Below are 26,970 nucleotides of genomic sequence, written 5' to 3'. Positions count from 1 at the left end.
AAAATATTCGAAGAGTGAAATATAATTCGGTAAATAAATTGGTATTTATAGATGTATAATGTAAAAGTGACATTACATATAAGTTTTATATAGAAACAACTATAAGTTTAAAAACAGAAATTTCAATAAACTCATTCAATTTTTTATATCTGTTATATCTATTTATTTTTCAGTTTGCAAAAGTTAAGTTATTTTAAGACATGAAATTTTATGAAGTTAACGATTATTTGCCTGTACGGGAAACAGGATAAATAAACACTTAGTAACACAGGATACGTTCGACGTGTTCATTTGGCGTTCATTAAGTAATACATTATAATATATTACCATATTCGTGTGCATGTGTACACTTAAAAATACAATTCGCTCAATTTTTATTGACTATGATATATAATACATGTCTTTTGGTTATTTCCACAAAGGGGTGTACGGATACAATACAAACGCATTCTTGCGCGGGATCCTTCCTACTCGAAGGAGCAATGGTATCACAGAGATAGGATTAAGAAGAGAGGATGGGGTTTCTTTATTCTGTGGTTGTATAATGACCACTTAAAAACCTAGCTGCTCCTTCCTTCAACATATGGTCTTCAATAATTTGTATAAAATCATCCGCAATAATTCGCACTTATTCAAGTAGAAATGTGATCGTTTTTGACAGTTTTGTGTACCGCGGCTATTTTGTTTATAGGCAATTTGTCATTACGAAATCCATCAACAAATTGTTGTACAGAATCCACAGTTATCTCGGCACCATCCTCCATTACGACATAAACTCCTCGTGGTATGTCAATCGCCGTTAAAAGGGGTACAGCGTCATCCAAACCCACAAACTCGCGAAGGATATCTGACGTTTCGCACTGTGATAAAAACAATCAAATATTTATTAAATTAGAAAAGAATGTTCGTTAATTACATATGCAAGATAAGTTTATACAAGTGCTTATAAATTTACAGGTATATTCTACTTTCCAAAAATAAGAAAAAAATTCTTATAAACATGAGCCGCAATCCTTTTCCTTTTAAAATACAGTCTCTTTAAGTTATTGTATGTCTTCATAGCATTGCGTGCATTGTCTATATGTTTTGATAACTCTGTATTGGGAGGACGGATCAGCTTGTTTCTTGTTATATACAATTTTTGTTCAGTTATTATAATACTTTCTATGTCTACTTCAAAATTTCTAAATATAACATATGTTATAATGTCAAATGGCGGAATTCCAAAAACGAAAGATTTCGGGACCCACGTTTATTAGGACTTTTGGTTTAATTTTTAAAATGTAAATATTCTTGTAAAATTTTGAATTCAGCTTTTAGATTTATTCTGTCACTTACATCTAATGCTATGTAAAACTGCAAAATATCATCTGGATCATCGTAATTTGGATCATAATCAGGTCTATCTTTTCTGTACGTCTGTGCAGCTGGCAATAATACGCTTTCTGCGAATTGAATCTCACAGTCTTCACCTTCTGCCAAAACATACCATCGAGATAAAAGCAACAGCCGGAAATACTACGTTTTTAAGTGAACTTACCGACAAATAATATAATTGCTGGTGCGTCGTGCAATGAAGTAGCATATTTCTCTGTTAAAATATTCACCAAACAGCTGGTCCATGGAAAATTCTAAAGAACGGAAAGAATTATGTATACCACAAATAATACAACAATAATGAAGTTGGTCAAAATAATTTTTAAGAAATATATATAGTTTCTAATATTTTTATGGAAGATAAAATATTAAATTAAACACTCTTCCAGAGCACTGTGAAAAACCATGCTTCTGTTTTTCTATCAATGTTCCAACTTCTGATGAGGGATTCACATTAGGAATATTTTGTTTATTAATTATAACCGCACAAAAAATAATAAAATATCCTTTTTTAATGTAACATTGTTATTAATTTGTTAATTACCTATGAAATAAATAATATATAATATTTTATAACTTCCTGTAATGTATTGATAATTAACGGACAAAATTTTCCTGGTGTGAACTCTCAATAAATGTCCAAATGTTGAAAGACAAACAACTTATATTTTTCGAACTGCTTTGGAAGATTACACAGTTCGTTAAATTTAGTCCAGAAAGTTTTTGTTTACCAGTCCTTCGGGGTCCTCAATCAATTCCGCTCGACCATCCAAAGTTATAATGTTATCGCGGGGATCGAGTATCACTAAAGTGGGTATTGCTTGTACGTCAAGAGCTCTCGCTAATTTTCGTCGTCTTTCTTCTTGACTAAAAGGTATCCTCAACCAAGGCATCGATTCAATATAAACGTTATAAGATTCTTCGCTCCTAGGGGGCGAAAAACACTTTATATTTTAATTCCATTCCATAAGTTAATTTTATTAATCTTATAATTAATTACATTCTAAACATATATAAAGATAGCTCTATAAGCTCAAACTGAAAAATTTATATTCAGTTTTCCATTAATTTTTCAAGCGAGTTTGATCAAGATGGTTGACATTTTTCAGTTACAAACTAACGTAAGGAAAATACATATTATGGACAACTGTTTTTTGAAATTGGTCGATGAAAACATGCCAAGTAGGCTATTACCTAAAAAAAAAAAAAAAATGTTCAAAAACCGACAGTCAATGTGCGTTGCCACTATATCTGTTATATACTGTAACCCTTGATAGCCCCCCCCCCCCCCCCCACTGTTTATGTTTCTTCAACGCAACTCAGCGAGTCTTCCTCAAGCGATAGTGATAAGATACAAACGTGGAATTGAATATCATCCACTAATAAAAGTAACCAATTTTATATTTGTTACTGTACCTTTATGAGTATATTATCAATGTATCGGTGAAACTCTCTTGTTGAAAATAAGCCCAAGCCCAATCTTCTTCAGATTTTTGCAGCGATTGAAAGTTTTTAAAAAATAATTCAAAACATACATATAAGTAATTAAAAAATAGTTCGAACGAGATTGTGTTTGGATTCATTTTCTTTAAGAAAATCTCACCAACTCATTGGTAATACTCTCATTAAGATGTACCAAAGAATATTATATTTTGATACTGGTAATCCAACGCTTGTCCATTGTTCTTTTATCTCGCTCACTCTCAGCGAATCTCGCCCACTTTTCTCATCAGGCGACACGTGCGGGGTTTACAGTTACAATCCGAAATAGAAAAATTCGATTCGTGGAACAATAATTTCTTTCTCGGTTATACAAAGTCAAACGAGCACGATTATTGAACTGAAACGATTATAAAATTGATTTCGCACAACCGGGAGCCACTGTATTTGTGACTCCCTAAGATTGAACGTCGTTCAACGATCGAATACGAAATTAGAACATATTTATTTGGAAAAAAGAAGGAGTGATCGCACGCATCCAAACACAATTGGTGTGTTTCTCACAGATTTCGTGGGTACCTAAAATTCAAAGTATGGCTCGTTAAAAAATCGTGCTTCCATTTCTGACCCTCTCCGCGCTAAATGCAATGAAATCGATGTTGAACGAATTTTCAAAAATAAATCCAACTTCTACGAAAGGATACGTCTTATAAATTATAATCTATATATTTTCCTCGAATAAAATTTATTCGAACGGTGAAAACGACGCGCAATAATAATCCGATACAATCACACGATCACAGTTACACACTTTTCGATTTTGTATTATCGTTTAAAGAGAAACGTGTAAAATAACAACCTACCTGTCCGAACTCACAAAGATCACCTCGAAATGATGGCCTCTTTCCCGAATTCGCTGATAGGTGTCCACGAGTTGTGGGGTGAACGCTTTGCAAGGTGGGCACTGGTGGAAATAAAAGAAACATTTATTACATCTTACAATTTATTTTCACGTTCTAGTTACGTTTTTTTTTTATTTTGTATTCTTGAAAAGAAACCGTATATTTACCCAATGTGCGCTAAAATAGACACCCTTAAAGCAATGGCGCAACTCCTCGTGCAACATTGGTTCGTTGCTATCGCGGGCTCCGCATGGTAACAACGGTCCATCCTCGAGAGCTGCTTTTGGATGAGGAGGTTTCCAAGGGAATTCAGCTCCGGAAGAATCGCCAATGGTTCGTTCTACGCCTCCTCTGGTTACCACCGAGCCGTTAGAACCGTCCAATAAAATTAAAGTCGGCACACCAGCCTTTATCCGATACCTCCGAGTTAGCCTGGTCTGTAAAAAAGATACTTGATCGCCTGTAAGAGTATTTCAACATCGATCACAAGATCCTTAAGGATTCTTCATCAATATTCGCCCGTGAGTGCTTTGCTTTATGTTAGAATAGATTTACATTTGAGAGCCATCCGTTGCTGTTCGAATTTTGATTAAAGTACGACGTAAAGAACAGAATGTACGTTAAAATAATGTGACATATAATGATCCATACGAGATCCGCTATATAAGGTAAAAAGAAAAAAAGAAAAAAAACCTCGCTAATATAATACTCCACGTGTTTCGTTTAAAGTACCATCGGTGCTTCGATAAAGCGAAATAGACGAATGACAACTTTGAACGTTGAATCGAATTGTTTTAAGTCGTTCGAATCTTGATCAGAGTGCAATGTTAGAAGCAAAGTGTACAATACTGTAATCTGTGTATACACTGTTAGATGAAAACTGTTCTGAAGAAAATGTTATACACGTTTTTGTACGCTCGGTGCGAACAAAATTTGCCCACACTGCCAAGGAATCAACAAAAGGCACCAGACGCGTTTCGACTTGTAACTAGCAAGACATATTCTATCAATCAGACGTCGAATAAGTAGCGCCTATCGTTGCGTTTGTGGTTGTATTGGTAAGTTTTACTTCCGTCGACCGTATGATCGTACGATGTTGAATTAGATAAATTGTTTCACGTGGTTGCAATTGTAATTCAACGATTACGCTACGGGCCTCGCATATATTTTAACGAAATAGAAAAATGTTACGTCAGATACAAAAATAAAACGCGCCATTCAAAATAATAAAGCAGCAATTACTTTTCCAAACTCCGACACGATGTAATAAAAACGTTACTAATGCTGTACGAAAATACAGCATTAGTATTAGTATTAAAAATATACACTGTGTAGGATAATTTATATTTACAATGGAGAACCAATAAAATTCTAATGAAGCAATAGAAACGTCTTCTGTAAACTTTAATACTGATCGTGACATTTTTACGACACATTTCTTCCTGTATTCTTTTACTTCTTTCTCATAAAGAAGTATAAACAATATTATTATTTTCACGGAACATTTCTTACTTGAACCGTACTTTCTATAATAATACGAATCAATAAAGCGTGGACTAATTGTATTTATTGCATCGATATTTGGTATACTCTTCAATTATGTCGAAACACGGTCTTCAGGTAGCGTAAAATATTTCGGAAAGGTATTCAAGAAAAAAGTTACATCACTCGACGATTGGCAGTTCGTGTTAATAACGACCATAAATTCCCCCATCGACGTTTCACGCTACACGATGTTATAGAATTTCATTTTCGAGACACGAAAACGACCGTTTGAATTCAGCTCGCACAGCGCGCGAGTATTGACTGCAAAAGAAAAAATAGAGAAAGAGAGAGAGTGAGAGAGGGGAAAAAAAATCGAAACCCATCAATTTCAGGAAACGTGAGCAGAATAAACCTTATAAGCAAGAGTATCTGTATATATACTAGCGTAAATAATTCGAGACACGTAGCGCGGTTCTGTTTCTTCCGTTATCCTTCCCGCGCTACGAAATTCAACCACGGCAAAAAGGGCGCAACGAGTGTCTACAGGGGAATAATGTCTGCTGACAATGAGTGCTATCCCTTCTGCCCAGCTGCATGATTACAGCGCTACAAGAGGCGAAAGAAGGGAAGGCCTCGAGTGTGATATTAGAATCTGCGGAAAGGTTTCGACCGCCGGAAAAAGATAAGGAAGGATAGATATGCACGAAAATACAGAATGGGGGGGGGGGGGGGGGGGCAACCAGACGCGGGTAGATTTCCGTTTCTTCGAAGATAAGCAATCAACCCTTTCAACGTTCGTGTCTGAATGAAGGGAAATATTACTTTTAGAAACGGCCAAGGAAACGTCTATCTCTTTCCTTCTCTCTGTCGGTAAGACGATCAAGAATGAAGTCTACCGATAATAAGGGTCGTTGTCTCGTCTAGGAGGCTGCACGGTTACAGTAGTGCTCGGTCGTCAAAACAGGCACTGATGATAGGAAAGCGAGAAGCTTCTGTTCTGGTAAAGATAAAGGAAAGTGACTCGTCGAGACTACGAACTTCATGGGATTTCTCGGAATATTTTTCTTCGACTCTGAAGAGAAATCAATGGCAAACTTTAGTCCCTTTGCAGTATTCCTTCACTTCTGCCCCAACAATTTTGAATTTGTCTTTGTAAAGTGGATATTCTCTACTGGAATTTGCAACAATGCTAATAGTTATATTAGCGAAACAACCGAAAATTCCGTACTTTGATGACGTATGGTGAATTTCGAACAAATTTCTTAAAGGTACGTTTGTGTGTAAATGTTTGTGCAGAATAAAAATGTTTAAAACTCGTCGACATTCTTTTTATTATTTTCTTTTTCGTTTCTGCCATCCAGACCCATAATTCACAACGGACTTGAGAGCGCACATTTTTATAATAACATGTAGCGGCAAAGGGGTGGAATTGAATGAAATTAGAGAACGATTTTCAAGAAAATATGAGGCCTCTGCAGAAAACACAGTTCGTGCACTGGAGGTCGCACACCAGGCCTGTGCGTGACTGAAGGGCACATGTGGCAAGTAATAATTAAAGTTTTGAACCGCATGTGTTATTCTTTTCCAATACTTGTATCTTAAATGAAAATATTACTTTCAAGGGAAGAGTTGAAATATACCGAGTTTTATGTGGACCTTTCAAATAATGTATACGAATGTTATATTAAATACTGATTCTTTATAAATTCTGTGTAATTTTTAAGGTCAATTTATATATAATAGATATATCAATGTGTAAATATTAATCTCTTTTGTAGAAATCTATAAGCGATTATTAACCTGGATGTAAAAATATAACGATTAAATATTTGCTACAATTTTCTTCTGTTTCGAGTGATATATATTACATTAGTAAACAATAGGAATAATATCGCTTATATAATCGGTGTTATTTCGATCAATTTCATGCAATAATAAATTAATTTTTTATTCTACTGTATACGCCATTATCCATTTTTGCAAACGACCGTAGGGAATGCTCCGCGTATGAGAAAATAAAAGGAATAGGTAAGGTTCAAACACAATGGACACATTATAAATGGCTTTCAGACCGGAGTTGATGAAAAAATGTTCGAGTGAGATGAAATCGTTTGTTTAATAATTAAAAATTCGTCGAATATCTACAAATAACTTAAATATTCAACGTGTGTATATCATCTACTTATTGGAAAGACCTCGATTATCGTTGTAATTATTTGCGACTCTTTTCTTTAATTGTTATTAAATTAAATTTCAACATTCCCCTTGTTTTAAATTTTTACCACTAGGTGGCTACTACCGAAGTACGTTTCTCGAGGCTAAGCTTGATCTGAATTTTCCACAAGACTTATCAAGTGAATGATTGAATTATTGCATAGAAAATAGAATTTGCTGAACAACTTTGAATTAATCACAGTAGTAAGCTCTCAACTACAAAAAGAAATTACCGACATATTAATCTTTTAGATTAACATGTTCTCTGTTATGCGTACATCATACAAATATGTACATGTAACGCACTCGTATTCGCGAGAGATCTATATTACATACATAGTTAAAAGCACACATTTCATTAAATAAAATGGCTACAAATATAGTGCGGTGTACGGTTTCCCAACCGAATCGTAGTACCAAATGTATCGATAAAAGGAAATAAATAGAAATTGTAGCTCAATTATCTACATTCATAATATTCTTTTCACGTATTCTAAATATATATAATTCCGATAATTAATCATACTAATGTGAATTTACGTTTCAATACAACTGCTCCTTTTCATGCTTGTGAACACAAAAATGGAGATAACAAATAGCTACAGGAACTTAGTAAGCGCCGCAACACCCAAGTCTGGATAAAAGCGAAAGGATCGAGCGCTATCGGGTACCCATCAACTCTCCTATCAACCAGCGATGATCCGAGAATTTCGCTATACCTGTGTTCAACATTAAATAGAAAATTACTTTTCCAGAAAATGTTCAACGTTTGACTATGTTTCGTCCTGAACGTACGAAGAAAACTTTCTATTCGCTATTTTTCCAACAAGCCAAGTTGGGATGCGCAAAATTCTCTACTGATGCGCCGCCGCTGAACACAAAGAGGGTGAACACCAGAATAAGGCAAGAAGGGTCTCCTCTAGGTACCGAATGTGCGACGTCGTACGTTATCGCGACCCTCCACAGGGAGGCATTACCTCGTCCCTTCGTATATTTCCTACGGCGCTTTCTCGTTCGTGTCTACGGTCCGCGTATATACGTTCGTTTGCCGTCTCCGTCTCGAGCGGTCGATAACGCGTAACGTCCTCCCTTGGCGTTGCTGCCGCTCGCTCGACGGTGCTATCGTTATTTCCCCCGGTGGTCTGTATGTCCCCTACCACGGCACCTCCATCGCTCCTGCTTGCTACCCCTCCCAACCCGCCGTGTCGTCCTTGCTCTCCATCGTCCGCTTACCCTCGTCGATCCTCTCTCTCTCTACCCCCTCCCTCCCACCAGAGAATTTGTATCAGTACTAAAAATGCTAGTGTAATATCACTATTTTGCGATCCTATTGCGATTACACGTATACGAAGTGCAACGGGAGCTGAATATTTGATATCCGAGCGAATTAAACGTTACATTCATTGAATCGTTAAAACGGAGAATTCGACGAGATCGGATTGGTCGTCTGAACGCTTCGATCCGGTATTGTAGTTCTATATCGATTTTATGTTACTCTGAATTTTTTATAAGAAGCGAAAACGCGGTTGGTTACTTCGTTCGACTAATAGGAGCACGGAAAAAGATTTTTTGCACGGAGTAAGATAATTTAAAAAGTGATGTTTTCCAATCCGCATTTTCTACCAGACACTCTGCCGTTTGGTCTCTCTTGTAAGGGGAACCCCTTGTCGTACCGTGACATCGGGTAGAAGACAAGCGATGGAGGGGAAGGGATGAGATCACTGTTGACTCGTTCGCGCGCGTTCAATCGCCTCCTTCGTGAACGACAGAGGTGCGCAACGCGTGCTTTGTCGTCGCAAACCGTGTACCTCGGCAAATATGGAAAAACTTAAATGCTACTACTACTTAACTAGAAATTTATGGATAGTATTTCATCCCGGCATAGCACGGCAAAAGCTATCCAATACTACACAATGCAAGCTAGTTTTTCTTGACTTCGCAAACAATAATTCTTAGTCAACATTAGGTCTATATATTTAATACTACAATATTGGATCTAATACGATTATTGATAATATAATTTTATTATGTTCTTATTGCTACTCCTATTGTTTCTTTACAATTGTTACGATTTTAAGGGATGTAAATCGAGTTAATAAATGTATTCATTTGTTCAATATACCTAACAACGGTGAATCTATAATGTTTCATTGGTTTTGTAATAACATAATTCTTATTTTCAATTTCTATTTTATTACCCTGTATACACTCAAAAAATTATAAAGTATCAAGTCACGGTATACTTGGTTAATTACAATTTGAGTAGCTAAAAAATGTTTATTACTATATATAATCACATAAGTATTGTATAATATTCGCTTAAATGTCGTATAATCTACCAACATTTTCAACATAATTAATCAATATCATGTACAATTAAGTTTCAATCTTTTCCGTTATTTAAAGTTGTGCACCCCTGGTATATATAGATATCGTGGCCTCCCGACATCTCTCGTCCGACTGAGGAGACTGACGAGACCACTGTGTTTTCATTGGTCAACCCCAACATCGTCTTAAGCTACCGCGCTTTCAATTGCACGCAAACGAATACATGCTTTTTGTGTACAAGTCGAAAATGTTGCGAAATATAGGACTCGTTGCATTCCAGTAAGAATCGATTTTGTAAGACTTATGGAATCAAACAACAATTCAGAAGCATTTGAAACATTCGCTTCCCGTTAAAATATCTATAAAAGGAAGAACAAGATCGTGTACTTCTGACAGACCATATACGTACCTACATGCGATACACAGGATGGACGTAAAACGCGCAACTTAAGATGGAATAATTTGAAGGAACGAATTACCCAGATAGAAGATATCACGAAAGCATCTGTGCATGCGCGGCAAACAGCGCAAAACATTTAATTTTTTTCGAGCAACTTTCTACCACTTTCATCCTATGATACCGTCGTGGATGCACGGCGTCAAAGCATTCGGAGGGGGTTTCACGCGAGTTTTCGAGTCATAGGTACTGGAACACATTTATTCGGGCGATTCTCACGTACTTCACTTTTCCTTTGACCACTGCCGAGTAGGTCGTGTGTAATCTACACGATATGCTGGCTAAAAAGCAGACTGGAACAGGAGCTGAAGGGGAGGGGGGAGTGATACATAGCGCCGCGTACGGGCCACTCTCTGTACGAACTACCTCAAAGTCTATCTAGATTCCAACGTTTCTCTCATTCCTTTTTTCTTCTTCCTGTTTCAGTCGTATTTCGTGGGAAGGGACCTGCATCGCACCGATTCGTTCTCTTCTTCTCTCTGATGCGTGTACAAACGTAAATATATTCTCTCTCTCTCTTTCTCTCCATCCGCTACCTACCCAGTCGCTTTCTTGATCTCGCCGGCCGAATGAGAAAGCTATTTGCGGAAGATATGGGTCGGCCACCCTGGAATGGAAAGGCTGCTCGGCTTGACTCTTTTTCTCGGCGCTACCCCGTCGAAGCAAAGGCGTGTACCTTTATGAAACGGTTTACGTCGTACAAACGATGAGCAGCGTTGGGTCTGTTACACCATTCAACCTGGCGGACATCCTAGCGCCGTTCGGCTTGCTTTATACAGCTAATCATTCAGTTTTGTCCAACAAACTAGACATCCCTTATGGAAGCGAAAAAATACGAATCCCAGTTGCTTCGAGAGCCTGATACGAAACGTGTATTAGCGATAGATGGAGAAAATGGTATTACCTCTGAGTGTTCTATTAATTGAATTTACGAACAAATTTCATAAACGTTAGTTTAAATATTTTACAGCAAAACATCAAATTAAGAATTCTCGGGGATGCATTTGTTTCGACTTTCTCGGTGCCCGTCACCTTGGAAACATACACCGGTTCCAGGTTTCTTTGTTTACCTTGAATGCTGTCTAAGAAAATACTGAAAGAGCGAAAGGGAGAAAGTATTCGGTCGTTTCTTTTTCGCAACGTTACATACACCAAAGTTGCTCTTCTCATTGTTAAATGAATGGAACAGTGTACAAAGAGCCTACGATTTCAAGGGGGTGATTCCCAATGTGGATTGGGTAGATAGGCGGAATAACGAGCAAGGAAGAATCACGAGGCTACTTGACGCTAATTGCGCAGGACGCTTATCGTTGCATTTACTCGCGGATCAGACTATTGAGTATATGTATATGCATCACAAACACCAACTGCTCGAGTGGCCTGACTAATGATCGTGGTAAAAAGAGAGGGAATAACGACCTCCGATAGTCTCTTACATTTATATCCTGGTAATGTGTATACGTACAATAAATACTGAGAATATTCGTCTTACATAGAAGTTTTGAGACGCCACTGGCATTACATTCAAATTCAAGTTGCTACCCGTAACTCGATATAGACCCCGCGTGTTTCTTTCTTTTTTGTTCGTTACTTAGTTGCAATGTCAGAACCTCGTTAATTTGCATAAAGAGTGACTCGAACTTCCGAGACAAGAGATACCGCGGGAATCATCGAGGTGCGTGGGCGATGAAAAGATCAATGTACGAAACTGTTCTATCCTTTGTTTTAATTGCCACGAAACAAAATTATCGTTCTAAATTGAATTTATCCAGTGATGTATTATCACAAAATAAATGTATTAAAACAGTGTTTTCGATCGATTGAAAAATCGTCGGCGTTTTAACCGAAATTAAAACGAACGATCATCCAGTCTTGTACCTCTCTCGCAGAAATTCAAAGCGTGAATTCACTTATTTTTGTATTTTGAATTTTTTTCATCTGCAACGTACGATAATTAGAGAATCGTGAGAAAAAAAATCGTCAGTAAAATACACGAAATATTGAAATACGTTTGCAAGAGGTACCGTACAAATAGTCATCAACGAGATATTGATCTTCGTTAAAGATCAGAATCGCGAGATCGAAAACGTCGAAGAGCAGATGTTGAGTGAAAATATCGCGAATGATTTTTAGTTAGAGAAAGTCGACTCTGCCTGGTGTGTTGGCGCAAATAAAATCGGACCCTAAATAGCACGTCTGGCGAGGGGTTAAAACACCCGTCGGAAATAAAAAAGGCGCTGCACGCGCGGTCGTTCTGCATAACGACATGCGTGCCCCCTCTGTATACATGTATAACTTTATGACAGACGTGTGTACAAATTTCAAATGATACACTCACTTCAATTGATCATACCGTCCGACCGTAAAATTCGTGCAGCCAGGAAAGATTACGAGCGATCTTAAAACATCGGCATTCTCGGAATATTGAAACACGACGGCAGCCATTGAAATGATTATTGGGAACAGGTTTTAAAATTTGTCGGAAGGCTTCGAAAGTTTCAAGAACTTACAAATTATCTGAATGGCCCTGTCACTGGAGAACCTTTATTCGATTTAAAAGCCGAGTCTAATTATTTAATTGAATTTAATTGGGGTTCATGCATGTCTGCAAATTGGACGATAAAGAGACGGTGACATCAACTTGAAACAGAAACACGAGATAGAGAATTTCAAACACAACCGTTCGCAATTATAAATCATGTATTGGAAAAAGTTGTCGATAAAAACGATCAGTAAACGTATAAATGTGTAAAATGAGAGACAGTTTTCTGGGAAATGTAAAAATTTTTAAATCGTTTGTTTTTCTCACGAAACTGAAATGTAACCTTTAATTGACTGGCTGCGATTATTCAATTACTGACTTCAATATAAACTTACATAAAATCGGTAATATATATTTATGTTTCAATTCAATGTTGTACGACTATAAAAATGTGCAAGTACTTTATCAACTTTAGTATGATGAAATTAAATTGATACAACGACACTCTACAATATTTACAAATATGTTTACTTGTATCCATAGAAATTTCTTAAAATTCGATAGAAATTCTTCGACATTTTTGTCGAAGTAAAATTTATTTTTGCTCAATCGAGTTAATAAAGGAAAGCTGTTTTTCCTTAATACAATTTCTTGCAATTTGTCCTCTATTCGACTTCGAAAGAGGCTAAGAATAGAAAAAGAATTGACAATTAAGATTGTTTTATCAAGAATTAAAACAAAATATAAGAACTACTGGGTCAGTGCCACAATAAAGTACATTTATCTTACACTTATTACATGGAAATTTAAATGCATATGTCTTTTTAAAAATTGCAGTTACATATGAATTCAAGAAGCTTAGCGTCAATGTGAATGCATTTATAGGTGTTTATAATAAACGCAATGCGGTGTCCGAAAAAAAAAGAAAAATTCCGCATTAAGTCGTTTAGTGATGTTCCCGTACGATTAATGATATGTTAATTATGTTCCTACATTGTATTAAATTAGTTCAATTTAATTTGACACATATTGGCATCGGTGTTGGTAAGCAATTTATGTATTAACATCAAAATAAAAATAATATAAAATAGTACTAATTACTGCGGACTATTACAAACGTGACAAAAAAAGTAAAAAAAATGTTGCGTGTCTTACCTTTCTTTCATAGTCTACGTTCGGCACAGCCAGCCAGGGTAACTCGGAAACGTGTGCACGAAAACTTTCTTCAAAGTCGAGTACATCAGCTACGTTACTCCAGAGAACCACGTGCACGACTTCAAACTTTTTTCTCCTCTCTCTGCCAGGATTCTCCGCGTCTCGATCGTTCTCCGTATGCACCGAATTGACATTCGTATACAGTTCAAGTAGCTGACGCGTAAAATCATCGCAGGTAGCACCGGGATTAATGAAACTAAAATACACACCGATCACCTCACAAGTCGGCCGGCCGTCATCATCGACGAGCGAACCACTTGCATCGCACGGCTTCGTGTCCTGCTGATTAACCTGACTGCACCGCGACAGTTGTTTACCGAACAGTCTATGTTGCCAACTGACCGGTTTCGCGGTGGCCGCAGGTGACTTTTTCGTTACGTTTCCCGAGGTGGATGATGCCTGCTCGCTGTAGCACGCGGCCATCGCACGTAACAATTAGCCCGCTTCATTCACCGGCGACACGCACCGACGAATCTCACGTTTCCACACCGCTTAAACTCGAACTTCTCGTTGCTCCTTGCCGTCAACGCCGACTGATTCACGTTTCGCTGACTCGCAATCCACGACCAATCACGAACGGTTCGGTCCGATCGGAGCCGAGACCCTCCGAATCGTACCGATGAATGCGCGCTCTTTCTCGATACAAACACATCGAAACTATTGTCTTTTCTATTAAAATAACAACGATTATACAGTATAAGGGTATATATTTATTGTATAATATTAATGTATACACATGCCATCAGGTTTTCTTCATTTACATGTTTTTTAGTTGAATATAATTTGCATCATATTGTAAAATTCTTTCATATTTTGTACAAATTTATTACATCGTTGGATCTCCTGACATATGTACATATTACTATTGTTATTCCATATTATATTATATGTATGTATATTGTAAAAGCAAAATGAAGAAAGGAGTTTTAAACATAATGTATTAGAATAAATATAAGCAGTATATAAAACACTTATTCATAACATTTTATATATTTCCAATAATTATAAATTTGAAATTTATGTAATATAATTCTCTTAAATCATTGAACAATGATGAACATAAAAATTAATATATCTTCGTATGTTCAAAGCTTAAGTAAGTAGTTTATAAATGTACGTCGCCATTTTGATTTTAATTTTAATTCTATTTTCATAATAGCGTTATTTTACTATCACAATTAGGAACGATATTTACATAAATAAAGAGATACAAAATTATGTAAGGTTTGTAATTACCACTAAATCAGTATATGATCATTATAAGATATATTCTGGTATATCATTTGTTCAAAATAAAAATAGAGTGGGTATAAACAAAAAATTGCCACGCGATTAGACTCTCATTGGTCCGCTGTAATGACATATATTCTGGCTAGGGATGTAGTTATGGTTTATCGTACAGTGTTTCGTACAAAAAAATGTGACAAAATGATTGAAAATCTGAGAGCAGACTTCCATTAAAAATTTTTTAGAAAAATTAAAGTTTTCAAAAAATATGTATTAACAGTATTTTGCCACATTTCTTAATCATTCTTTTAGGTTAAATAATTCAAATCTAGTAACTTTTTGGGAGTAAAAGTAACTAACTTTTCTTTCGCATTTTTCCTACAATTTTTTCAATTTTTAGTTAATTTATCACAACATTTTTAAATTTGAAATGTTTTTTGTTAAATATTGAGTAACCTATAATTTCACCATTTTTTTTTAAATTTAAATGTTTATACGTGCATATTTTCAAAAACAAAATAGTACACATTTATAGATTTTCTACAATAAAATTTAATTACACCCATATTTTACTACGTCTTATTTTTTAAGTAATTGATTATATTAATTCTCCTTAAAGCGTGTAATTTAGTTAAGAAAATTTATTTAAGTGTATATATAATTGATATATACATCGAGTATAGAAAATATAGAATGTGATAAGCAACATTTTTGCATAAAGTTTTTATTTTGTAATATATATGTTTAAAATCGATTTGTTTGTTAATGATAATGTTTAAAGACAAAAATTATATAGTAACTTGTATAGATATCTATTCAAAGTACAATCGCTAATACACTTTCGTTGAAATCAGGGAATTTTGTTTGTATGTACTTTGTATTAAATAAATGATAGCTGTACTTCTTGGTGTAGAACAAAGTCAATCAGTCGGGTTTTAATTTTATTTTCTACTGAGAATCGATGATAAGAAGTAATATCACTATAAATTTGAAGAATCGGTAATACATTGTAACCTGAATGAAAGTAAAAACTAAATATTAGGACGTGTCATTTAATTTCAGTACTACAATTTAAATATGGATATTCTACAGCTGGGAAAAGTACTTACTATTGATATTTCATATTTAGTAATTGAATATTACTTTCTAACCTAGTTTCGTGTAATTGCAAATACTGACGACAAAACTATATTTTGATATAATTATTTTGTAGTTTAAGGATTTTCTGCTGCAGTATAACCAAATATCTGAAGCTTGTTTTAATCGATGTATGAATACGTTTCTTTCGAGAGAAATTTCGTCTGATGAGGTATGTTTTTTAATCAATTATATTTGTAATACATTATTACAATCTAATTACTACAAGTGTTTAAAATGGAAACGTTTATAGAGTAAATAACATGAAACTATTTCTTTTTTTAAATCTGGCATTTCATAGGATATATGCTTAAGGAGATGTTTGGATAAACATATTAATGCAAATAATAGAATGATACAAGTATTTATGGAAGTACAGCCTATTTTTGTGCAGAAGAGGATAGAAGAGAATCAAAGGGCTCAAGAAGCTTTAGAAGCACAAATGGAAAAAAGTCCTGAGAATGTTACATAATTGATCCTATGTAAATTAATCAATATTTAATTGTATGTATCATAAAAATCATACCTCCAAAGCTTTAAAATAGATCTTTAGAACAACAAATATTTTACAACATGTACATTTCAAATTGTATAAATAATACTTGTTCATTATTACCTATTACTGTTTGTATTAATATATTATAAGGTAATGCTAAATGCATTAACAAATAAATCAATATTCAAAGAGTAATCAATATGCTAAAAATTAAAATTAATTATTTTTTCACAATTATATACTTAATTTTGAACTAGATTTAATATTTTTATACAAAAAGTACTATTAAGTAATCATAACTCTGTACAAAGCAAAGTATATAAGCATTCATTTATTATTAGGAATTTGTATACACATAATATACACACAATAACATCATGATTAGGAACATAATACATTAGCTACAATACGTTTTATAAACTAAAAAGTGTTTGGATTGCATATTTCAGTAATGCAAGTTAATTAATGATGTTCTGCATTCTTATTCTTAACTAATAAATGTAAGACTTTATTCTTATTTTATTACAGTATGTTTTATTGGCCTAAACGCCCCTAATAAAATTTGTTTAATAATGGAATGTATTTCCTTTATAATCATAGCAAAATATTTTAAAAATTGATCAATCTTCAGAGATTGTTCATTAAATCAACATAAATTACATAAAAGCTAAAATACTATTAATACATCATGGGTTATAAGTTTTGTAAGTTCTGTTGTTTCAAAGATAAATGCAGATTTACAATTGTACCAGTCTGCAAGAATTTTGAAAATACTGTGAATTGTATATGTATTTCACGTATGACTCATTTACACATATTGTTTTACATACATTAAAAGATTTACATCATGATCACGTTGGAAGAATTTTATTAAAAAAATTATGATAAAACGTATTGATGATATAAGTAATATTAATAGATTAGTTTTTTTTTTATAATTTAACTTACTATCAAAGCTAATATAAACTATGAGTGTAAGCAACAAACAATGGTGACAATATACATACATTTACTCCACCTATACTAAAAATTGGCTATTTTTGAAGCATAATAGTCTGTAATGTCTTGGTACATATTCTATGTACTGCTAATTTAAAATAAAAAAATAAAGACATAAAGAATGCTAACATACACAAAAGGAAAAATAAACCATATTTTCAAATCATATAAGTTTTAAACATTCGCTTAAAGAATATGACTAGTTTGTTCAGCTTTCCAACAGTTGAACATTGCTTTTTTAAACAAAAATATTTTCAATAGAAAATAATTGCATTTGATGAGACAATACTGTTGTATTGATAAAAAGTTACAGATTTATACTCTCTGTATTGAAATACTTGAAGTATTTCGGAAAAATAAGTCATAATCATACATTATTTATTACATTTTGTAATATTGCGATTAATGTTACAAACATAACTATTTTGCATGTATGAATATGTAAATACTAATTAATACATATCTTTTGTTAATGAAAATGATAGAATTAAGTAAAAAGACTTATAGCAATTTCTTATGTATCTTAAAAACAAGCACACAAATAGTATCCAAGTTAATTATGAAATACAATTACGTTAAGTACAGCATTTAAAAATTTATTTTCTTTCTGAATTCTTAAAAACAGTTAATTTTGATATAAAAATCAGCAGATATGAGAAGATGATAGTAATGCAAATATCTAAATCTGATTAGAATGTATAAATACAATAAATTAAAATTTGGAAGTATTGACACTGTATTGGTATAATTCTATATTCTGAATTAAATGAGAAAAATTGGTTTGAATGTACCGCAAATAAAATTCAATTGATACTTTTAATATTTAAAATGGAATGAAAAATAAAACAGAATATCTAATCTGTGGATATTTTCCAGTCATCATTACTGTTTCCTCGATAACACAGGCAATATATCTATTATGTTGGTGCAAAATGTAATATAAACAACCAATTAATACTGTTTTATACATATTGTAAAATTCAAAGCTCAGTTTACCATATTTCATGTATTTACATTAGTACTTCTCTAAGTCAGATATAAAAATTAAATATCTATTGCCTTCATGGTTTTATAAGCATTACTATTGAACAAAGAAAACTTTTACCAAATCCATCAAAAGACATATTCTTAATTGCTGTTAAATGTTGCACATAAGTGCTAATCATATGATTAAGATGCATTGATGTATGGTGTTACGTATTTGAAATTGGCCAATATTTAAAGCATAATTCAGAAAAAAGTCAGTCTGTTTTTGTTATAATCCATTCTTGTTTCAGAAGTCATTTAAACTGACAGATGTCTTAACAACAGCATCTCCTAACACATTTTTAAGGATTTGAAGGATGTTCTACCTTGTCACTTTCTCTGCTGTTTGAAGAAAAATTCGTATGGACGAATGCACCCTTTTGTTTGAATTCTCCAAAATATTTGCATTTATTTCTTCTAATGTAACTACTGTTCGAGCCACGATGGTAAAGACGAATTTGGCGATTTAACTTTTATGTTAAATTGCTTCAATGTTGCTTCCAATGCAGTTTGATTTCCAGAAAAGTAGGCAGACACTGCATTATGAAACAACAGCAACTGTTTATGCATTACCTTGATCTGTAATCAAAATATAATTTAGAAAAAATTACAGATATTTAAAAGGAAACAATAAACAAACGAAAACGTACTCTGTTCTCATCTAAAAATTTAAGTTTAATTGAAACATCTGAGCGTAGTTTCTCAAAATTTTGTTTATGTTCTTCATAATTAGATTGTGCCTCTTCTAATCTTGCTGCATTAGTACCATCAGATTTTGTTGCTTGTGCTAATACTTCAAGATCTGTCCTATAGGCATCGTATTCTATTCTGTAAAAGAGATTAACATTTTTGAAATATTAATGTTGTAAAATATGTTTTACATTTTATATCTTTTATTGTCAAATTTAATATTACCTTGCTGTTTCATATTGTCTTACTGTAAGCAAAGTGTCTTCAATAGTTTTGTTACAAAGTGTATTTACGGAAGAAACAAAAAAGTTTAAGGCCCCTAGTAATGTTTCACCGTTTTTAGTCAAATTTCTTTGAGTTTCAGAGTTATATAGAAACTCTTCTTGTAACTCTGGAGATTTCTGCGCTAATTCAGAAAACGCTTCTCCAAGAGCATGTTGTGTTTGAACAACGTGGTGAAAATGAGAAGCTAGTGCTCTAGATAATCGTAGAACATTACAATATTTTCTTTGTGTATCTCTCAATAATTCAATTTGCGTTTCAAGCTCTAAAAATCAAAGTGAATTGTTATTATTAATAATCAAGATGCATTACAAATGACTTACCCGAATCAACCGTACGAGATGTTTTTCCAAGTTTTTCATACATTAACTGTCTAGTACACTTATAAGTAGAAATACTCCAATTTTTAATGCTTTCAATTTTACTCTGAGCAGTACGCATTGTTTGCATATCACCATTCTGAATAGGTGTATTTGGAGATACTGTTACAGCTGTCATAGCAATAAAAATATTTTTTTAGAACTAAGTTTTAACGATATATTTATTATAGTATACTTTGGTAGTATTTATATTACTTACACGTTTGCGACATAGGACCAGCCATTGTTAAATTTATTGTAGCTGGTCTTGCTTGGCTATCATTACTACAATTGTTTGGTACATGAGGTGGAGGGCTTCCACTGTGAACTACATTATCATTATCATTTAAAGATGGAGCATCTTTCAGCATTTCATGAATACTTCGCTCCATTCCACTTAATGCAGCAGCTATACATAATATATCAGTAAAAATAAGTCATTATGTATGTATAATAATATGTATACATTTAAATAAAATGCAAACATAATTAAAAAGTTTGGATAAATATAGAAGTGGATAATGATAAAATATGTTATAAAAGTATTAAACCTGATTAATAGAATTAATATGTGACAAAAATATTACTGAAATATACATTGAAGAAAAGTATTAAAATTATTATATAGTTACAGATGTTGTACAAGAAATTACTCTAATAAATGCAACGATACATTTTGCGAAAAAGTAAAGAATTTATAAAAAGAACAGTTTAGGTAAAACCGCCATTTTTTTATAATACTCAAGTCACTAAAATTTGATATATAATACATAGAAAAATGTATGTAAAAATGATGTATAAATATTCTAATGTATTATGACGTATTGAGTTTGAATACTTCATTAGCAATGTGAACTGTACAAATGACAGAAGCACCAAGAACTGTCACTTGACACCTGTTTTAAAACTAAGTACGGTTAGGCTAATGTTCGTTTATAAATTCCAATTGTATACTGTTCAAGTAGTTAGAGATTAAAAATCTTCATGGTTAAAAGAAACATAATTGTAAGCTGATACTTACTAAGAAAATCAGGAGCTACAAGTAATTGCTATTATTATATGCTCAAAACTTCAGAACGAATCTTTATAATGTTTCATGAGAAATGCAATACGTGAAACTAGATGGCGTATGCAAACGTTTTTTGGAAACACCCGATCTTAAAATTTATAATACAATTTTTTGCATTTACTTTCACTTTTCTTTGTTATACGAAATAACAATTTTATTACGTGTGTAACAATAAAAATGTAATGCACTTCACAAATAATGTTCTAATAATTATCTTTCATAATTTCTGAACGTTGTTTCGAAAGTTATTTGTAAATTGGTTAATATTTAGATTGAACTTGAAAATCACACAATAATGTAATAATATAAATGCTAGAATGATTTGAATTATTTTTCTTTACAATAATTGCGATTGAAAAGTATTTAGAAAATGATAGAGTAAGTTTGCATTATATATTGAGTTCATATTCTATCTTTCTATATTCTATGGTTGTAATCGACACATGCGATGGTGTGCGAGTGCGGAACTCCTTCGAAAAGCCTGTAAAGGAGTTTCCTCCACGTTTTTGGTTTTGACAGGTACATACTTGTACATGCTCCTATTAAATATTACAATGACATAATATATATAAAATAAATTAATTTCACAAATCACATGTTATATTTATGAAATACTTTTCTGCCAGCATATTGTATCAGTAATTACACGAGGTTAGAATCACATAATGAAATCAGGAACTGTATTTTCGTATAATACATTTTTTGATTAAATATAAATATATATAAGAATTTTTGTACATTATGTTTATAATTAAATTATTATTTTCTAATTTATGCTCTAGTCAGAAAAGTGACTATTCGTTTCTTAGTAAAATATCAATAAAACATATGTTAAATTGTTTTTCACGGGTTTTAATTACTTAATAATATTCTTAATTTAAAACAAGAATCCGTATCTTAAAAAGTCATTCAATTGTTTCAAAATATAATATTTTTAATGGAATTTATAATTACCTTAAGATATTTTGAAATATTAAATTTTTGTTAAACATTTTTCTAGAAGTAAATATTATCTAGCAATTTTTATATCACTTATTATAAAATGTTTCCATGTTTTTCTAACAACCAATAATTTAACATCATTCTGATTATGTTAATAAGGAGTAAATACTAATGTAAGACTTAGAATATACCTTTATTAAAGCAAATTATAAGTAAGCTTTTCTTAATTTGAGTATTTTGTAAATATAATTTTCAGGCAGATAGATATTTTATCATCATGCCGCCAAAAAAGTCAATGGAGGAAACGGATCGTTTGACTCGTATAGCCATTGTTAATTCTGATAAATGTAAACCAAAACGGTGCAGACAAGAATGTAAAAGATCTTGTCCAGTAGTACGAATGGGAAAACTTTGTATAGAAGTTAATCCAAATAGTAAAATAGCTTCTATTTCAGAAGAATTATGTATTGGATGTGGTATTTGTGTTAAGGTATGTTAAACTATTTTGTAGAAAATAAATATTTTTATAGTAGAACTGATTTTATAGTGTAAATACACAGAATATAAATATAAATTTTAATATGTATAATCTATATTATATTAGAATAATTAAGTTATATTGATAATAGTTAAGTTTATGATCATTTCAAACATTCCAAATATTCATAATGTTTTGGTTTTAGAAATGTCCATTTGAGGCAATATCTATTATTAACCTTCCTAGTAATTTAGAAAAAGAAACTACGCACCGTTATTCAAAGAATTCATTTAAACTACATAGACTACCTATTCCACGTCCTGGAGAAGTATTAGGTTTGGTTGGAACCAATGGAATTGGTAAATCAACTGCTTTAAAAATTTTAGCAGGCAAGCAGAAGCCAAATCTGGGTCGGTACACGGTATGTATATTTGCATGTGTTATTTTCATGATATATATTATCCTCTTACAAACTTACAGTTCCTTAATTAATACAGGATCCGCCAGATTGGACAGAAATTTTAAGTCATTTTAGGGGTAGTGAATTACAAAATTACTTTACTAAAATATTGGAAGATGATTTGAAAGCTCTAATTAAACCTCAGTATGTAGATCAAATTCCTAAAGCTGTAAAAGGCACTGTGCAACAACTCTTAGATAAGAAGGATGAGTGTAAAAAGCAACTAGACATTTGTGGAATGTTAGGTGAGATAATATCTGTATTAAAAATGTAGTATTTAAAATATTTTATAATAAAATCCATCATATTCTAAATGTAGATTGTGAGAAAAGTAATTAAATAAAAATGGAATTAAGCAAATAGTTGATTTTTAAGTAATTAATAATCTGATAATTGAATTTTCTTTTTAGATTTGATGCATATACGCGATAGAGGTATCGACGCACTTTCTGGTGGAGAACTTCAACGATTCGCTTGTGCTATGGTATGCATTCAAGATGGAGACATTTTTATGTTCGATGAACCATCTTCATATTTAGACGTAAAGCAACGTCTTAATGCAGCTTTAACAATTCGATCTCTTATTCATCCTGACAAGTAAGGAGTTAATATTTGTTTAACGCGATGTGTTTGCAACGAAACTGTTAATATTACTAAAATTTAATAGGTTTATAATAGTAGTAGAGCACGACTTATCAGTTCTGGATTATCTATCAGACTTCATATGTTGTCTTTATGGTGTTCCTGGAGCTTATGGTGTAGTTACTATGCCTTTCTCTGTAAGAGAAGGTATAAACATTTTTCTTGATGGTTTTGTACCAACGGAAAATTTGAGATTCCGCGAGGAATCTCTTGTTTTTAAAGTAGCAGAAAGCGCAACAGAAGAGGAAGTGAAACGTATGAATCATTACGAATACCCCGCGATGACAAAAACAATGGGTTCGTTTAACTTAGAAGTTGAAAAAGGTCAGTTTACGGATTCGGAAATTCTTGTGTTACTTGGTGAAAATGGAACTGGGAAAACAACATTTATTAGAATGTTGGCTGGTAATTTGCCTCCCGATGATGGCTCTGGTGCGTAAAACTAAATTTAGTTTTATTAACAAGTTGCAATATAATTCTTATGCTTCAAAATATAAATTAAACAGTGAGATTATTAAGTAATATAATTGTATATTTTATAGGAAGCATCCCACAACTACATATCAGTTATAAACCACAAAAAATAAGCCCTAAATCTCAAGGTATCGTGCGACAATTATTGCACGAAAAAATTAGGGATGCATACGTTCATCCTCAATTTGTGACGGATGTTATGAAACCGTTGAAAATAGACGATATTATGGATCAAGAAGTGCAGAATCTTTCGGGAGGAGAATTGCAACGGGTGGCTTTGGCATTATGTCTTGGAAAGCCAGCTGATGTTTATTTGATCGATGAACCTTCCGCATATTTGGATTCTGAACAACGTTTAGTTGCGGCTAAAGTAATAAAACGGTAATGAAAAAATTATTACTCGTGCTTGTTATAATAACCAAGTATTGTCTTAAATATAATAGAACGAGGTATGTAGCCAAGGAATTATTATAACTTCTGTCACTATTTTAGATTCATACTGCACGCAAAGAAAACTGGATTTGTAGTCGAGCACGATTTTATAATGGCTACATATTTGGCTGACCGTGTAATAGTATTTTCTGGTGTACCATCTTTGTCAACTACAGCTCATAGTCCACAGTCTTTACTAAACGGTATGAACAGATTCTTAGAACTCCTTGGCATCACTTTCAGAAGAGATCCGAACAACTTTAGACCAAGGATTAATAAGAGCCAATCTGTAAAAGTATGCAACTTTTAATTCTTATTTTTTATATATATTTTATTATTGAAAGGCTGTCATAATAGTATGGAATTCATAACTAATTAAAATTTCTTTTAAACTAAATTTAATTTTATGCTTTTCTAGGACTTGGAACAGAAGAGAGCTGGACAATACTTCTTCCTGGAGGAGTGAGATGTGATCTCATTTTGATGAGTTGAATAGCAGCTTATATGAAGTACTGTTAAGACGATTTTGTAAATCTTTATACATTTAAAAACCGGGAATGGATTTCTTACAATATATTAAACGCTAGTGACGCATATTTTGCGTTAAATCGAAATATTATTCATTTCGACATGACAATTCTGCTTATAGGATATTTATTTTAATATACAAAGCGAAGTTTCTCTAGATATATAACAAAAATTTGATTCAAGGAGAAATACAATCGTATTTTTGTACGACATATTGCTGCCATAAATTTATTTGTATCTATCAACATGCGTCACAAATCATATTTCCAATTTGACATAAATAAAATAATGCATTTTCTTGTACAAATAATAATTTATGCCCAACTATGTGTAACAAATCAAATGAAGTTAAATATCTCAGTATATTTACATGTACATCTGCTATGCAACGTGAATTATAATACAAGTGAGATTTAAATGAAAAATTGATTAATCATTTGATAAACCTCAGAAATTAAATAATTTTATGATTTTTTATATGCTGCAATGCAATAGAGAATTTATCACTGTGGTTCGTTCAAAACACTGATACTGACATCACTGTTTTAGAAGAGTATTACCTTTAAATTAAAATTATGTACACTATTCTTGAATACTCAGTAATAGATGGAAAGTATAAGAAAGTGTTTTTAGTCATTAAATTGAGACTGTAATGTTTGGAATCATGTAAAATAAAATTATTTTCACTTATATAGCTTGAACTTTAAATGAAACGATGTTAAAATTTTAGAAACCCTAGAAAATTATCTTCCTTCCGGACGTCAAGTTTTGAACGTGTAAAGTTTATTTTTTACGCATTGTTAAAGTATTGTTGTAATTATAGGGTATTACATTCCTGTACTAATTTAGCCATCTTATTTACTGGGTATACATTATTCATAACCAACGCGAATGTATGTACAGGAAGTATGTACATTACGACAATTTTAAGATCAAGAGCAGATTGCACTTATTCTTATTGTCGTTGTACGTCAAACATAAATTTCCATTAGAGTGTGCAAACTCTATTTGCCATACATTTTGCAAAGTATAATAAATTGTTGTAAAATTATCATTCAACAGAATACATTAAAAAATCACTTATTACACTGCCTTGTATAATGTGGACAAATAAATTTTGTATCGATTATTGAAAAAACAGTAAACAATAATATTGAATCATTTGCTGATAATTTAGTCTTGGGATAATTTTAATAATCAAATTAATAAATTTATGCCATATCAAAACAATAAATTGTTTTTAATTAATATTTTTCATAATATTCTCCTATGAAATTCTGTGGTTTCTTTCTTTTTTTTTTTAGCAGTGTATAATGGGGAAACTTTCTAGTTTATTCAGAAATGTGGTTCCCGGGAATGTTCTAATCATGTTTGACGTCACAATAATCTATGATAATTGAAATAATATATTCAATATTTATCCTTCTACGTATAGTGTAATAACATTTCCTGTAACGATAATGAAATTACTCCTATTGTTTAATTTTTTCTACCTTATATTCTCAACATAGATGCAAATTCTATTTTTCTCTTTCCATTCATACATTCATCGGTAGTTACACAAATGAACGATAACTTCTTTCACAAAACCTCAAATAAATGTTTGTTTCGCAAAAATAGTGTCTCTCTGTATATTGTTTCACCTTCTCTATCTCCCAAGATTAGTAAAATCAAACCGAAAAATAGCTAAAAAATAATTACCTCAATTTTCAATCTCAGTATCGACATTCATCGATAAAAGTCGATCGCTATTTCGATTACGCTCATTTTAAATTCGTAGCCGCGCAATATTGTTTAAACATATTCTTCGGAGTATACTCTGAAACGTT

The 26,970-nt window shown here is 32.5% G+C and overlaps 4 protein-coding genes across 9 annotated transcripts; 2 read left to right on the top strand and 2 right to left on the bottom strand.

The window, feature by feature from the left end:
- Positions 1-170: 170 nt before the first annotated feature.
- Positions 171-14,417, bottom strand: LOC143155352 (nucleoredoxin). The gene is made up of 7 exons (XM_076327979.1): positions 13,841-14,417; positions 3,887-4,156; positions 3,681-3,781; positions 2,109-2,304; positions 1,541-1,631; positions 1,339-1,475; positions 171-860 (listed from the first exon to the last, which is right to left on the bottom strand). The coding sequence occupies exons 1-7, from the start codon at positions 14,321-14,323 to the stop codon at positions 633-635; spliced, it is 1,506 nt and encodes a 501-aa protein (XP_076184094.1). The 5' UTR covers positions 14,324-14,417; the 3' UTR covers positions 171-632.
- Positions 14,418-15,899: 1,482 nt separating this feature from the next.
- Positions 15,900-16,969, top strand: LOC143143365 (mitochondrial import inner membrane translocase subunit Tim9). Of its 2 annotated transcripts, none has more exons than XM_076304513.1 (3): positions 15,900-16,255; positions 16,341-16,436; positions 16,566-16,969. In XM_076304513.1, the coding sequence occupies exons 1-3, from the start codon at positions 16,205-16,207 to the stop codon at positions 16,734-16,736; spliced, it is 318 nt and encodes a 105-aa protein (XP_076160628.1). In that variant the 5' UTR covers positions 15,900-16,204; the 3' UTR covers positions 16,737-16,969. The 2 variants fall into 2 exon arrangements, with proteins under 2 accessions (XP_076160628.1, XP_076160629.1); XM_076304514.1 differs by having other exon boundaries at positions 15,909-16,228.
- A 1,414-nt stretch (positions 16,970-18,383) lies between these two features.
- Positions 18,384-21,245, bottom strand: Arfip (ADP ribosylation factor interacting protein arfaptin). 5 transcript variants are annotated; one of them, XM_076305380.1, is made up of 6 exons: positions 21,138-21,245; positions 20,337-20,525; positions 20,081-20,248; positions 19,701-20,022; positions 19,436-19,613; positions 18,384-19,364 (listed from the first exon to the last, which is right to left on the bottom strand). In XM_076305380.1, the coding sequence occupies exons 2-6, from the start codon at positions 20,506-20,508 to the stop codon at positions 19,212-19,214; spliced, it is 993 nt and encodes a 330-aa protein (XP_076161495.1). In that variant the 5' UTR covers positions 20,509-20,525; positions 21,138-21,245; the 3' UTR covers positions 18,384-19,211. The 5 variants fall into 5 exon arrangements, with proteins under 5 accessions (XP_076161495.1, XP_076161499.1, XP_076161496.1 ...); XM_076305384.1 differs by lacking the exon at positions 21,138-21,245 and adding an exon at positions 20,955-21,104; XM_076305381.1 differs by lacking the exon at positions 21,138-21,245 and adding an exon at positions 20,770-20,905.
- A 375-nt stretch (positions 21,246-21,620) lies between these two features.
- Pix (ATP-binding cassette sub-family E member 1 pix) lies at positions 21,621-25,477 on the top strand. Its single transcript, XM_076327175.1, has 9 exons — positions 21,621-21,704; positions 22,384-22,617; positions 22,811-23,026; positions 23,103-23,310; positions 23,476-23,662; positions 23,733-24,139; positions 24,250-24,562; positions 24,674-24,908; positions 25,032-25,477. Exons 2-9 carry the CDS (start codon positions 22,405-22,407, stop codon positions 25,077-25,079), a joined length of 1,827 nt encoding a protein of 608 aa, XP_076183290.1. The 5' UTR covers positions 21,621-21,704; positions 22,384-22,404; the 3' UTR covers positions 25,080-25,477.
- The last annotated feature ends 1,493 nt before the right edge of the window (positions 25,478-26,970 follow it).

This window comes from Ptiloglossa arizonensis, chromosome 2, assembly GCF_051014685.1.
Source record: "Ptiloglossa arizonensis isolate GNS036 chromosome 2, iyPtiAriz1_principal, whole genome shotgun sequence".
Classification (NCBI taxonomy): domain Eukaryota; kingdom Metazoa; phylum Arthropoda; class Insecta; order Hymenoptera; family Colletidae; genus Ptiloglossa; species Ptiloglossa arizonensis.
The sequence above is the reverse complement of the archived record's forward strand: the minus strand, read 5'-3'. Positions and strand labels throughout refer to the sequence as shown.